Raw genomic sequence first — 15,367 nt, forward strand, 5'->3', positions numbered from 1 at the left:
GTCTTGAGAGTGACATATAACAGTAGCAGGGGTCTTCCAGCTTGTCTCCTGGTCTAGCTTCACCCTAACACTCTGGCCAGGGGACAATTTAGACAGAGGGCGTGCTGAATGTCTTCTGTTGTAGAAGAATTGATAAGACGTCTTCATCTTTTCGTCTCTCTCCTTCACTGCCCATGGAAGGTCATCACTTGCCGGTACACTGAGATTCCACTGAGGGACAGTGGTACGCATGTGGCGGCCCAACATGAGGTGAGCTGGACTTGTACCGGTTGCCTGCAGCGGTGTGGCCCTATAAGCCATGAGGGCTAGGTACGGATCCTGCTGTTTCAGAATATGCTTAGCAGTCTGGACGGCCCTCTCAGCAGCCCCATTGGACTGCGGGTAGTGTGGGCTAGACGTGGCGTGCCGAAAATCATATTCCTCACTGAACTTTTTGAACTCATCAGAGGCAAACTGCATGCCATTATCACTCACAAACTCCAGTGGAATGCCCCATCTAGCAAACATGCTTTTGAGATGGGAGATGACACTTCGGCTAGTCATTGCAGTGAGAGGTGCTATTTCAATGTATCTTGAGTAGTAGTCTACCACAATCAGGTATCTCCTACCCCTCATCTCACATAGGTCAGCAGCAATCCTTTGCCAGGGGCCCCCAGGCAGTGGGGATGTTACCAGGGGCTCCTTCCTCTGAGTAGGCCGATTATCACGACAGAAAGCACACCTTAAGATCAGTTCTGCTATATCCACATTGATGCCAGGCCACCAAACTGATAGCGCAGCCCTTTCTCTGCACTTTGTGATGCCCTGGTGGCCATGGTGCAGCTGTTCTAGCACCTCGCGCCTCAAGCTTGTTGGGATGACAATCCTATCCTGGAAAAGAATAAGGCCATCCACCTCAGAGAGGTGAGCCCTCTCAGTATAATACCTGCTTAGGGACACACAGGCGGATCGGCAGCTTGGCCAACCCTCCCGAATGAACCGGATAACATCCTGGAGATCAGCATCCTGCAAGGTTTCTTGTTTGATTTTTTCTAGTCTTGCTTCTGAAACTGGACGTGAAGACATAACAGAGTCCACAAACATTTGGACCTCATAGTCAGAGTCAGAGAAGTCACTGTCTTCTAAGGGAAGTCTTGACAGAGTATCAGCTACCACCATCCTCTTCCCAGGAACATGTATGGCTTTGACATTGAACCTCAGAAGGCGCATTAGTAGCCGTTGGCAGCGAATTGGGGCCTTATCCAGATCAAATGAGTTAATCAGAGGCACCAGGGGCTTATGATCTGTTTCCAGGCTGAAGAAATCCAGGCCCACTAGATATCGTTGAAATCTCTCGCAGGCCCACACACCCGCCAGACACTCTTTCTCAATTTGGGCATACCGCTTTTCAGTATCTGTTAGGGTCCGTGAACAGAAGGCCACTGGACACAATTCCCCATCATGTTCCTGTAGCAGTGCGGCGCCAAGCCCATAACAACTTGCATCTGCACTCACCACTGTTGTCCTGGTAGACTCATAGAATTTTAATACTGGTGCTGACACCAACATCTTCTTCACCTGAGCCAAAGCCTTCTCTTGGGGCTCACCCCAGTACCAGGCAACATCATTTTTTAACAGTTCGGTCACCGGGTGCAAAACTGTTGATAGATCTGGCAAGAATTTGCCCAGAAAATTAATAAGACCCAGAATCTGCCTAAGTTCTTGCACTGTCGCAGGGCTTTTCATTTCTGTGACGGCATGTACTTTGCTTTCATCGGGCCTTATGCCCTGACTGCTTACAAGATGTCCAAAATAGCGCAATTCAGATTGTTTAAAGCAACATTTATCTTTGTTCAGCTTAAGTCCAGACTGTCTGATAGTCTGTAGCACTTTTTCCAAACGGTGATCATGTTCCTCTGCTGTAGAGCCATAGACCAGAATATCATCCATGACAACTACTGCGCCTTCATGGTCCCTCAAGAGAGCACTCATCTCTCGCTGGAAGATCTCTGGAGCCGAGGAGATGCCAAAAGGGAGGCGGCGGAAGCAGAACCGCCCGACAGGGGTGATAAAAGTAGTTAATTTCTGGCTACCTGGATCTAAGGGGATCTGCCAAAATCCACTAGAGGCATCTAGTGTGGAAAAGAATCGTGCCCCCGCCAGCTTAGGTGCAATATCCTCAAGTGTAGGCAAGACATACCGTTCTCTTTTTACTGCCGCATTCAGACGTTTTAAATCCACGCAAATTCTGATTTTTCCATTTTTCTTTGTTACCGGCACCATGGGTGCACACCAGTCGGTTGCTTCCGTCACCACCTCAATTATCCCTAGAGCCTGCATACGCTTCAGTTCAGCCTCTACCTTGGGCAAAATAGGAAATGGTATCCTGCGAGGAGTAGACAAACTGTAAGGAACAGCATCGGGTCTCAGTTGAATCCGTACCGGTTCACAGTTTAATAGTCCTATGTCTCCAAACATGTCACTCTGTATTTCATTAATTCTAGAGACAAGGCCTAATCTACAAGCCACTGTGCGGCTAAGGAGGTTGTTACCACACCGACCTCTTATGACATAGATCCAGAAGGTGAAGTGCCTTGATTTATACACACTGCGTGCGAGGAATCTGCCCACACAGTCTACACGCCCTCCTGGGCTGCGGACACATGCTCTGCTAGCTTCCAAGATGGGGCATTGTGGTAATGATTTAAAGCTTTTCTCAGACATAACAGAGATATCTGCCCCTGTGTCAATCTTGAATTTGATGCATGCCCCCATCACAGGGAGTTCCACACTCCAACAGTCATCGGTGTCCAGCCACTGTGATACTGATCCAAGGAATAGTTCATCTGTACATTCAGATTCACATCCAACTTCAATTTCCTTTACCATCTCTGTTTTACATGTAACTTCAAAATGACCCATGCGATTGCATTTTCTACATCTCTTATTCTTAGCAGGGCAGGGGGTTTTCGGTCCATGAATGCGGTTACAGCGAGAGCAGCGTGATTTCAGCCCTTCTGCAGTCTGCAGCCTACTGCCCGTACTATGCTTCTCTCTAATAGAACGTGTGGTAGTCTGCATTTCATTCACCATGCATTCAGACCTCATGGTCACATTCTGTGCTTTTACCATCTCGCTTTGGCGTGCCATTCTGATAGCCACATCTAGTGTCAGTTCAGGCTCCAGCTGCAACTTCTGCGACACATCAGCATCAGCTACACCAATAACAATTCGGTCACGGATGTGTTCCTCCTTAGCAGGACCAAATTCACAGTACTCTGCCATTTCAAATAAACTGCGTACAAAGGACTCCACAGACTCTCCTGCTAGCTGACTGCGTTTATAGAAACAGGCCCTTTCATGGATTACATTTCTCCGTGGGACAAAATGGGCACTCAGTTTGTCCATGACAATATCAAAGTTATATTCTTCCCCTTCCTGGAAAATGAATGCATTATATATGGGCTCTACATCCTTCCCCATGGCATACAAGAGTGAGTTAACCTGTACCTCTCCACTCTCCTTATCCAATTTTGAAGCGATGCGAAACCGGGAGAACCTCTGACGCCATGCTGGCCATGCTGCAGGCTGAGAGAAATCAAAGGGTTCAGGAGGCTGAAACTTGGACATGTTGGCAAACTTGCAGACTGTTAATGTAGGGTAAACAGCACTTCTGACACCATGTCATGAAATAAACACTCCAGTAGATCTTCTGTTAACTGCTTTATTCATGAAACATCTAGCATAACTCACAGGCAGTGTCTGTCATGGCTGCTGTCAGTTACCCTCCCTCTGGAGTCAGTTACCAATGTGACTCCTCCCACTCATTGTAACTTTATTAGCAGGCCTGCTCCCATGACACCCGTTTTCCTGTGTCAGCCCATCCCATGTTTGTTGTAACAGTTTCATATAAACAGCCAGCAGTATCTCGGCCGGCGGTCCTTCCTTGGTGTAAACAGAAAAAAAATATTTGCAGGCTTTGCTGGCATCTTTAAACTCTATGAATGATGCTGCTGATCCCTCATTTTTATAATTTCTGAATGCCATTTTCTTGTTTTTTTATTTCCTTTACTTACTTTACGGGTAAGCCACATTGGTTTTAATTTGCTTCTTTAACATTTGTTTCCCAAAGGTATACATTGAATAATTGTGTAATGTGTGGTATTCCACTTGTCTTCTGTGTTCTCTCCAGAAAACAAACCATTCCAGTCCTCGTGCTTAATAGATGCCCTTAGCCTGTCAAAGCTGGCCTTTTTAGTATTTTGGTGGAGTAGATACCAATTTGCTTTTTCAAACTAATCTCCAATGAAAGAATGAAAATGTTAATGTCACCATTTTCCATGTTTGAGATAAGCTCCTCGTTAATAGACATTACCAGATTCAGCCCTTCATTTTGGATGGGGTCTCTACTAATTGTGGTATAAATTGTCATTTAGCAGGTCCAGAAACTTGCTGCCCTTCATGGAAGTAGTTGTTCCACAATTCCAAACTGTATCTGGGTAATTAAAATCTCCCATGTTAAAAACTTCACCCAGATTTGCAGCCTTTTCAATTTGCGATAAAAGCTGATCCTCCTCATCAATGCCAATGTTTGGCGATATGAAGCATATCCCTACAAGCATAGTGTCTCCACCAGAATCATCACACACATCACCTTCCTTAATACTGGGCTTTAATTTAGGGTTTACATATAAACAAACCTCTCCCCCTTTCTATTAATTCCATCCCTTCAAAAGTGAATAACCTTTTACTGACCAGTCATGTGCATCATGCCACCACGTTTCTGTGATACCAATCAAATCATACTGTTCCTCACCTACCAATATCTCCATCTCCAACAATATCTCCATCTCACCCATTTCGTTTGTCAAACATTAGCTCAAAGACATTTAAGAATATTCCCCATTTTTGGTTCATCCATTGACAAACACTTCATGACCACACATTTTTGTACCTCCTTATTGTCTTTTCCAACCCCACAACTGTCCTCACCCCCTTTTCCCAAAGCTAGACCGCCTTCCAATCTGCTTTGACTATTTCTCCATTTCTGTCTTTTTTTGTAGGAGTTGGCAATTCTTATGTTTTAATATTATTTTTATAAAATCTTTTGCAGTTCTCCAAGCTTTATCATGGGGTGAAGCGTTCTTCAAACCCCCCGCATATATTTGCCTCTGCGGATGCAGCGTATCAAGGAATGGTTACTTTTTGCAAGGATCAGGTAAATACCAGTCTCATTATATCACAACAACAATGTGTTTCATTTATTAACCAATAAAAATACTTGATTTTATTATTTTACTGCCCTTTTATAGATATCTATAAGATATATATATATATATATATATATATATATATATATAGTATATATATATATATATTACCATAACATGCTGCCTTTGCCTTTATCATCTGTATGCTAAACCTCGCTCTAAACTAATATTGGATATATAGATCTTATTCTTTACCCACTATAACAAAGTTGCCATTGCCCTCATGGGCGTAGGAACCGGGGGGGGACAGATCCCCCCAGTAACTCATGCGGGGGGGGACCGATAATGAAGAAATCCCCCCCAGGGCCGTAGGACCCCCCCCAATAGAAACGCCGCAAATGCGGCCCGCGAGACCTCGAGGTGCAGCCAATGTAAGATCGGCAGCCAGGGCAACCGATCTTACGCGGTCCGCACCTCGAGCCCTGCTACTTACCTGTGGGAGGGTCTTCTGTACTGCACAGAGGAAGCGGAACCCAGCGGAAGTCTGTGAGCGGCATCGAGAAGCTACAGTGCAGGTAAGGGGGTGGGGAGGGTGTTTGAATCAGTATGCGTTTTTGAGGGAATGAATCTGTGAATGAATGAGTATATGAATGAATGACTGTGTGTGTGATAGCATGGATGTGTAAGTGCTGGAACCTAGGCATGATGGGACTGTGATTGCTGTTAGCAATAACACTCCTATCATGCCAAGTCAGCCAGTACATGCTGAAACCTAGCTAGCTGCCCCCCTTGTGTATTGATGCTGCCAGCAGTATGGGGTCTGCACATCACTTACAGCCACCCTGTACCAGCATGTACTGGCTGCCTGGGTATGATAGGGGTGTGATTGCTGTTAGCAATCACACTCCTATCATGCCAAGTCATATTGCTATTTTTTTTGTCCAGTTGTGGTGTGATACCTACTTTTATTAAAAATGTGAGTTTTTATTATTATTTATTATTATTATTTTATTATTATTTTGGTCCAGAATTTTCATTTTGGTGGATCCCTAGAATAAATAGAACTATTTCATTTTTAATTATCCTGAATTTGTAGTCACAAAACTTTCTAGGCCCAGAAATCAGTGAGAGGAAAAGTAAAGGTTTTGTGTCATTTACTTTATTTTAATCTCATATTTTATTAAAGGCCATATTTTCTCACAGTGAAAAATGAGTGCGGCCCGCGCACATATACAATTCTGATGAAGTGGCCCACTGCAGAAAAAACTTGGACACCCCTGGGGTAGACAGTGAGAAGGGGGGGTAGGGAGAGGGTAGCTAGTGAGAAGGGGGGGTAGGGAGAGGGTAGCTAGTGAGAAGGGGGGTAGGGAGAGGGTAGCTAGTGAGAAGGGGGGGTAGGGAGAGTGTAGCTAGCGAGAAAGGGGTGATAGGGAGAGGGTAGCTAGTGAGAAGGGAGGGTAGAGAGAGGGTAGCTAGTGAGAAGGGAGGGTAGCTAGTGAGAAGGGAGGGTAGGGAGGGGGTAGATAGTAAGAAAGTGTGAGAGGGGATAGATAGTGTGAGAGATGGGGAGAAAGTGGGGATCTGATGGGGGAAAATGCTGTCCCCCCCCAGATTTTTAGGGGTTCCTACGCCCATGATTGCCCTCTATAAAAGCAATCCACACTAGCAGTGTTTTAATATTCTCTACATTACTGTCCCTTTAATTCATCTCTAATATCAAAACGTAGAAAATGTAAACCATTTGCCTACACTTATATCTCCCTCTGTTTTGTGAGTCTGCCATTAGACAACAAATATTCAATAGATGTGATTTACCTATATCCCCGTCTTCTTCTATTTCACGTGCGGTATTGACATTATACATAGAAGATGTCAAAATTCATTTTGTGCTGCCTTTGTAAATTGACATTCAATGTCTGGTATAATTATCATTTCTTTTCTTTTTTTTTTTTTTTTTATTCATTACAATCATTCTAAAATGAAATATATGAAATCACTGGAACTGAAAAAACATTTAAAATGCAGCTCTATCTGAGAATACATTTTCTATAACTGAGTTCACCCAATTGAATTATGGTAATTTCTTACACATCATTATTTCTGCTATATGTCAGTGCATTATCATCAGCGGAGAGAGCGGAGCTGGCAAGACGGAGAGCGCGCATCTGATTGTGCAGCACCTGACCTTCTTGGGAAAGGTACCGTCTGCTACATTGCATCAACAGGAAAAGAGTGATCACAACAGTTTTATGTTGCTAACTGTAAGATATAATAATAATAATAATAATAATAATAAGCTATATTGCTGTATAAAGATTACAAAACATTTTTTAGCGGTAATTTAAAAAATAGTAAAAAGATTACTATAACGTGGATATCTGTCCATATATAGATTTTTTTTTGTGTGTGTCAGTTAACATTTAGTTTTGACATATGACATCATAGCCTGGCTCTTTACGATGTATAGTAGCCCAAGAAATCAAATGACAGAGATCTAAGTCAGAGAAACAGATCTCCAGTCTCTTGCCCTGGACACATCCAGGTTGCCTGACGCCCCCCCCCCCCCCCCTTAGAATCCCTTGTTTCTGCTCATAACTTAATTTGTTGGATAATATGTTGAGTGTTAGCTTGCAGTCTTCTGACATAAGAAGATACATTTAAAGCAGAAAAATGAATGTCACGGTACAGTTCCGAGTGTGCTTTCTCAAGCCAAATGTCAATCAGTTTGGCTTTTATTTGACAACACCATAAAGTCACCTCATCAATGTTGGTGTGCAGATATCTTACTGTGCATTACATGTACTTGAGAGGTGTTAGGGGCCTAGGCTTTGTGCCCCCTTTTGGATGGATGACGGTTGTGAACATTCATCTGCCCTGTGCTAACAATCTGGTGGATTTCACTAGAAAGATAAACTAAACACCAAAACAAAAATGATTAATGACGAGTCTTTGGGGTCCGTTCACTGTTTGAGTGCACTCAAGGTGTGACCATTCTCATACAACAGCCTCAGAATTGTTATATCAATAATCACTCACCCACCACCTAAAGTTACAATGTAGCTAACCATGAAGCTAATATACATGATGTTGTGAATTCTCTTTTTAGTCGTTGAGCAATTTTTAACTTAAAAGTTACTCTTTATGGAGTTCAAAGAAACCCATATCTTAAAGAAATCTAATCATAAAACGAATTATCAATGAAATTATGGACATTGATTCTTTTCGCACAGGCTAATAACCGTGCCTTGCGGGAGAAGATTCTACAAGTCAACCCTTTGGTTGAAGCCTTTGGAAATGCATGCACCGCCATCAACGACAACTCAAGTCGGTTTGGAAAATACCTTGAAATGATGTTTACACCAACTGGGGCTGTCATGGGCGCAAAGATTTCCGAGTATCTACTAGAGAAATCCCGTGTCATAAAGCAGGCTATGTAAGTCTTCTTCGGCTTATCTGGGATAACTCAGCTTCCACCTGGTAGAACTTGAAAGGGGTCAAATCAATGCTACATTGGTAATACTTTTTGCTATTATATTCCTTTATTTAGCTTTTGATAAAAATGTCATTTTGTTGTATTAATTGTATGATAATTACATTTGTTTGGCCAACACATAAAAAAGTAGTGGTACTTTTCACACTGATGTTGCGTGGGTCTAGAATTTACAGTAACTAGAGCTTTTGTGTCACCTATATGTCCTTATTCTGGCAGGGGCGAGAAAAACTTCCATATATTTTATTATATTTACGCTGGACTCCACCATCACCAGAAGCTGGAGGAATACAGCCTTCCAGAAAAGAAACCTCCCCGGTACACTATACATTTTTTTACATTATTGTATGTTTACAAATGTACCTGATTTTATCTTGACAATTATTTTCTTTGTTTCTAGGTATATTGGCAATGAAAGCGGTACCGTAATGCAAGACATTATCACTAAGGAATCATATAGAAGACAATTTGCAGCAATTCAACATTGTTTTAGGATTATAGGGTTCAGTAATGAGGTGGGCAACTTCTTTGTGGGCAGAAGTTTTTTTTATGAGCGAGCCTTATATATAAATGTGTGTATATATATATATATATATATATATATATATATATATATATATACTACTATTAGAACATTTTAGCCTTGTAAACTTAAACTTATGGTTTTTGTTCATTGCTCGTGTATTTGTGTTTTAAATAGTTAATTTGATTAAGAATATATTTTTATTAATAGGAAGTTCATTCAGTATACAGGATTCTGGCTGGAATATTAAACACCGGAAACATTGAATTCACATCAATTTCCTCTAAGCACCAGACAGACAAAAGTGAGGTTCCAAATGGAGAAGCGTTGGAAAATGGTAACGTTAAAATGCATAATTATATTAATATTCGTATATGGTTATGCCTGGCTTAAATGCCTTGTGTGAATGTGTTAGTCAGTCTACTGGAATGATAATTAGTGCAAAGTACCAGGATTTACTTTCGAGTGTTGCTGGTTTTGGTCAAATAGGGACCATTGGCAAAAAATGTATTTCCATCAATTTGTGACCCATCCCCTTTCCTACCCATATAGGAAAAAGAGGACTCCAGGCTACTAATAGATCAGTGTTTCCATACACATTGATCCACCTATAGTAATGTAGGGAGATCTTTACAGAGTTACGAGTTATATATCTGAATTTCCAACTTCAGATATAATCTTGAGTTCATTTTTGTTTTCACAATGTCTTTAGAATGATACTTCTTTCCACAATCATCTTCTTCCTAGCTGCTGCTCTTCTCAGCATTGGTGCAGAGGAGCTTCAGGAGGCTCTAACCTCGCACTGCGTAGTCACAAGAGGAGAAACCATCATCCGCACAAACACCGTGGATAAAGCTGCAGACGTCCGTGACGCTATGTCCAAAGCGCTCTATGGCAGACTCTTTAGCTGGATAGTTAATCGCATTAACTCCCTTCTCCAGCCTGACAAAAATATATGGCAAGTAAAATGTATTTATTTATGTGAGTCTATTCAGATGCTGAGCTCCGCTGAATTAAAAGGATGCAGAGAACACAGTCCTTGTATTGTAGGAAATGCTCCCAAAGTAGTAAGTGGCTCCAGGGTAATGAACGCAACCATGCAGCTGGCTCGGTTAGCCTTCTATACACAGAGGGTGGGTAAGATATCAGAAGAATACATTACTTGCTGTGTTAAATATGTGATCATCAGGGCAGTGGTGAATATGTATATTGTATACATTAAGATATACAAAAAGAAAATCACTGCTTGTTTTGTCCTGTTTACTCATTGTAAAGCGCTGTGGAATATGGTGATACTATATAACATCAATTATTATTAATAATAAATATAATAATAATAATAAGGTACTATCTGTGTCAGTCTTCATAGGACATTGGGTTCATGGTATAAAAAATGAAGTGAGGATCTCCTCTAATTCGTCTGGAAGTATCCAGGTTAACATCATTTCCATGCTACTGTAATTAAAGCTAAATGTAAAACCATGTGCATCCATTTACCTATATATTGTTTTTTTTTGTTTTGCTGTAGCAATGTTGAAAGCGGTATGAATGTCGGCATTCTAGATATTTTTGGATTTGAGAACTTCAAACGAAACTCCTTTGAGCAGCTTTGCATTAACATTGCCAACGAGCAGATTCAGTTCTATTTTAATCAGCACATTTTTGCACTGGAACAGGTAAGATCATTTTCAGGCAATTTCTGAATTTATAGAACTGTGTTTGCCGGCTTACTGTAAATTGTGCTTAAGTTTATTTAAGGTTGTAGAACTTATAGAATGTTTTAATGTTATGCTACGTTTCCCTAAATCATTCAGTATATTGTTCTGCTGCCTTTACAATGTAAATCTAGGATATGTCGCATTTAAACTTCATAATTGAAGTAATAGTACCCAAAAAGTTATCCTAATAATTAAAATATCCCTGAATATAGTACCGAGTTTGTATTTATTTACCCAAGTTAAGTGTGAGCCAATTATCTCTACTTGCCCCAAACACAAAGCTTCTGCCAGCTATACCTTTGCTGTTATAGTCTTCCCCGTATTGTAGCGAGCTCACAAAATTCTAATACATTTCATCAACATGGAAATTAAATCATTCTCAATTTAGCTTGCATTGTTTGTGGGTTGGGGCTCTTTGAACGTCAGAGTGTAATGTTTTTCTCTCTACATCTGATGGGTTAATCGTCTCTTCTACAGATGGAATATCAGAGTGAAGGCATTGATGCTGCACTGGTGAAGTATGAAGACAATCGGCCCCTTTTAGACACCTTTTTACAGAAACCTATGGGACTTCTGTCATTGCTAGATGAAGAAAGCAGATTTCCTCAAGCAACGGACCAGACATTAGTTGGTAAGCAAGCACATATTCCTTTTAAATTCACGAGCCCTTCAGCGGTGTTTGACTTCATTGGAATGTCCTCATGTGGACCAATACTACTTTTAGATTTTATACAAGGCCTGGTTGATTGTGTTGGTGCTTTAAGCCGAGATGCAGTATTCAGAAGCTTAGGTTGGCAGAGAGCTATTACATGGATCATGCAGTTTAAAGGGACAAGGGATGCTGAAGATAAGTCCTTTGAGTAACTACTTGCTGATGAGAGGCAAACAATAAAGCACTTTGATGGTTCTTCTCCATAACTTTCCTTGTGCTTTAATCACTTATGGTGATCATCTGCATCTTCTGCTGGGGAATCTTGGTGGAGTTGGCCCTACATGTTGCATAGTGGTATAAGGGAGTTGACATGTTTGCTGTCCTGCAACATGCAGCTTTAGTGAATATACCTCGGTTTGAGGCTTCCAGCCAAATACGTGGACAACTCATAAACAAGTCAGTGAGCCATTCTGCAAGCTATGAATTTCTTTGGACGAAAGAAGTCATTTTTTGATAATCTTGTCGTAAATATTTAGTCTGTATTATATTAAATACAATTCTAGGCATCAACAGATAATTCAGTCAATATTATAATGCAAATAAATAGACTGAAATACACATATATGTTAATGCACTAATTTACTATAAAAATCTTACTTTGTTTAGTACATGGTCTCTCAATTGTTCACTCTATTTCAAGTTACATTATCACAGTAGTGACATAGACACATACGCACAGAAGAAAATGTATGTTACCCTTGTGGAGTTTCTGTATCTTCTCCATGTTACTGATGGTAAAATACATGACTCACAGAGGACGCTAACAGCTGGGATTTAAGTGCCTAGTAATTACATTGGGACAGCTTTTTGTCATATGCTATTTATACCCTACCAATGAATTTGCATACATTGCAAAAACTCCGTGTTTAGGTTTATAATTCATAGAACTGCTGCAAACGTAATGATTTTTAGAAAAAATGCCATGTTTTTTTTTAAACGCATAGGACTTGGTTAGAAACCTTTTTTCCCCCATTAAACCATTTTCTTGTGATAATGTAGAGGATATCCATATGGACTATAGTATATCTACACTAAAAATAATTACTAATTAATAATATAAAACTTAAATATCTTTTAATGTATTTAAATGCTCATTTAACAAGAACCTGAATACATGATTTTATTATCCTGTGCAGATAAATATGAAGATAATCTGAGATGTAAATACTTCTGGCGACCAAAATGCGTTGAACTGTGTTTTGGAATTCAGCACTATGCTGGAAAGGTAAGCAACTCTTTTTGATATAATGAGAAAATAGAATATTTGCAGATTTTCAATAGCTCATCAGATGTGGAAAGCGCAATTGGGCCTCTTTACTGAAACATTTTCTGACTTCTGCTCACAGGTTCTTTATGATGCATGTGGGTTCCTTGAGAAGAACAGGGACACTCTGCCAGCGGACATTGTAGTCCTCCTGAGAACATCAGAGGACAAACTGCTACAGCAGCTGTTCTCAAGTCCACTGACCAAAACAGGTAATTCTGTAGGTTCTGATGTACATGGAGCAGGCTGATGAGAGGAGCATTGGGGACCCAGGTTTTTATCCTATACCGGGCCCCAAAGTTTGTGATGGCGGCCCTACTGCCAGGTCCAATCCTTTGGCTTCTGACAGAATGTCTGTAGTAATCACATAATTTTTTTAATTGATCTATAACTGTAATAGCAGCAATGGGTATACAGCCATGCATTTTAAAGATGGCTTTGTCAGATATATAAATATATCGATTCCAGGTATTGGTTTTTTGGAGGGGTACAAAATGATACCTCATTATATCCATAAAGGAAAGATTACATTTTTTTGTAAGCTTTTCTTAGCCCAAAAGGACTGTGCAAGACCGCTGCCACTAACCTCACAATTAACCTCAGAGCCATGTAATATTTTTTATTGCAGAAGACAGATCTGTTAAATATCCCTTTAGTATCCGAAGCTGATACTAGTTCCATTGTAACTCAAAGGTGTTCTCTGTAGGTGTCGCTGTTAGCTTCCTTACTATAGATTCACCGGAACGTATTGCCGCTGCGAGCTTATTGTCTCTACTATTTTTAGAACAGTAATTTTCTATCATGCCAAAACAATAAAGAGCTTGTTAGTGTTTGATAAAGCGGAAGATATTGTTATTTCTCTGTAGCTCTTGCTTTCTAAAAGTGCATTATCCCCTGATAATACTGAAAAAGAAAGTACCTGTATGTGCTGAAGGTTTTATGTTAGAGCTTTGTAAATAGCCTGCTTTTTTTACCTTACAAATATTTTCAAGGATCCAAACTCAACTTTTCATTGTCAGAACAATTTAATGGCAAACTAAATAATTCTGTTGCTTTCACTCTAAAAATGACATGGTCACGTTTGTTGACAAAAAATAATTAAGTTCTGTTGGCCAAAAGAAGGTCAAAACCCCCCACAAAGATAAATGAGACTTTTATCCAATATTGTCCTAAGTGGTGGCGTAGCTACCTGTCCTAGGCCTAACCCAGTGCAAGCGTCGCCTGCCAACCTCTACACTGTCCTTTCTACTGGGCGTCGGGATATCATATCCCGGCGAGTTAAAAAATAATTCTTGACTACAAAGACAATTTCTTCCTGGATCAACCTTAACATAAGATTAACTTGTTCGAATCCTCGAAGGCCTTTGCCCACTAGAAAGGTATCAAGCCTTGAAAATATACACTTAATAAAAAAAAAAAAACCTTTTCTTTCACCTGGCGGTGAATTCCGCATCTTAACTGTCCTGAGCATAAAAGATTTTCTTATGCTTAACTTGGAATGCGTTTCCCTCTAGGCTTAAACGATGCCCACATGTTGTCTGTAAAGTTCTAGTAAATAGTTTTTAGGTTTATTTAAGTCACAGCACCCTTTTAGAATAGACCAGAGCTGTTGATTTAATCAGTGCCATCTGGCTTTACTTTTGGCCTGCTTTTGGTACACCTATAGGCACGGTTACCAGGTGAGGTAAATTCCATTACCCTTCATTTTGTTGCACACGGTGTTAATAATTGTCCTGGTTATTGGGTGTTTCCTAAATGATTCGATAAAGTATATCTTGATAGCATTTTTTCACTTACTTTCACTTTACATAATAAAGTTAACATTATTGCATTTGACTGAGTCAAATTAAAAACAATTATGTCTTCCGAAGGGTTTGGTTAAAATGATTCTGTCTATTAATGCAAGCGCACGCAGCAGGGTGTCAAGCATGTATTTAAATCTCTTTACTGCCGTCCATGAATGCTCAGCTGATGAATGGAACACAATTCTGTGTATGCAGCTAATTTTGTTAACTCTACTTTCTGAGCTTTCTATTCCATTTATACAAAGAACAGCATCGATTCTACATATTTTTTTATGTACTTTATGTATAGATTTATTGTTATATATATTATTTATATATGAAGTAGACATACCAATAATGAAGAATTTACCTTATTGAGTTCCAATCCAGTGGCGATTTCTGACCTAGGCTGACAAGGCCCAGGTCTTGGAGCGTCAGTTCCCTTGCTGCAAAATCTAGGTCCGATCGGCCTCTTGGGTGATCAGGTCCCCCGGTGTCTTGCTGCTCAGTGGGCCGGGTAGAGGGGAGATCTTCGATCACAGCCTCCGCAGAGCCTCCATAGACTGCATTAGGAGGCCCTGCACGCCAGCCTTTCACATTGTATCTTGATGCTCCATGTCTTAAAGGCACCTTTTAAAGCACCTAAGGTGCTGACCGTGGAAGGTAAATACATATCTTGTTGGGATA

General features: G+C 40.5%; 1 protein-coding gene across 1 annotated transcript in view; it reads left to right on the plus strand.

Moving 5' to 3' along the window:
* The window catches only part of MYO3B (myosin IIIB), a 111,085-nt gene that overhangs the window by 53,149 nt on the left and 42,569 nt on the right, over positions 1 to 15,367 (plus strand). Inside the window, exons 12-22 of the mRNA XM_053471783.1 lie at positions 5,093 to 5,197; positions 7,304 to 7,387; positions 8,420 to 8,622; positions 8,899 to 8,997; positions 9,080 to 9,194; positions 9,413 to 9,539; positions 9,950 to 10,160; positions 10,731 to 10,878; positions 11,398 to 11,551; positions 12,769 to 12,857; positions 12,979 to 13,108. Of these exons, the coding sequence (XP_053327758.1) occupies positions 5,093 to 5,197; positions 7,304 to 7,387; positions 8,420 to 8,622; positions 8,899 to 8,997; positions 9,080 to 9,194; positions 9,413 to 9,539; positions 9,950 to 10,160; positions 10,731 to 10,878; positions 11,398 to 11,551; positions 12,769 to 12,857; positions 12,979 to 13,108 (1,465 nt within the window). The remainder of the gene's footprint in view (positions 1 to 5,092; positions 5,198 to 7,303; positions 7,388 to 8,419; positions 8,623 to 8,898; positions 8,998 to 9,079; positions 9,195 to 9,412; positions 9,540 to 9,949; positions 10,161 to 10,730; positions 10,879 to 11,397; positions 11,552 to 12,768; positions 12,858 to 12,978; positions 13,109 to 15,367) is intronic.

This window comes from Spea bombifrons, chromosome 7 (genome assembly GCF_027358695.1).
Source record: "Spea bombifrons isolate aSpeBom1 chromosome 7, aSpeBom1.2.pri, whole genome shotgun sequence".
Classification (NCBI taxonomy): domain Eukaryota; kingdom Metazoa; phylum Chordata; class Amphibia; order Anura; family Pelobatidae; genus Spea; species Spea bombifrons.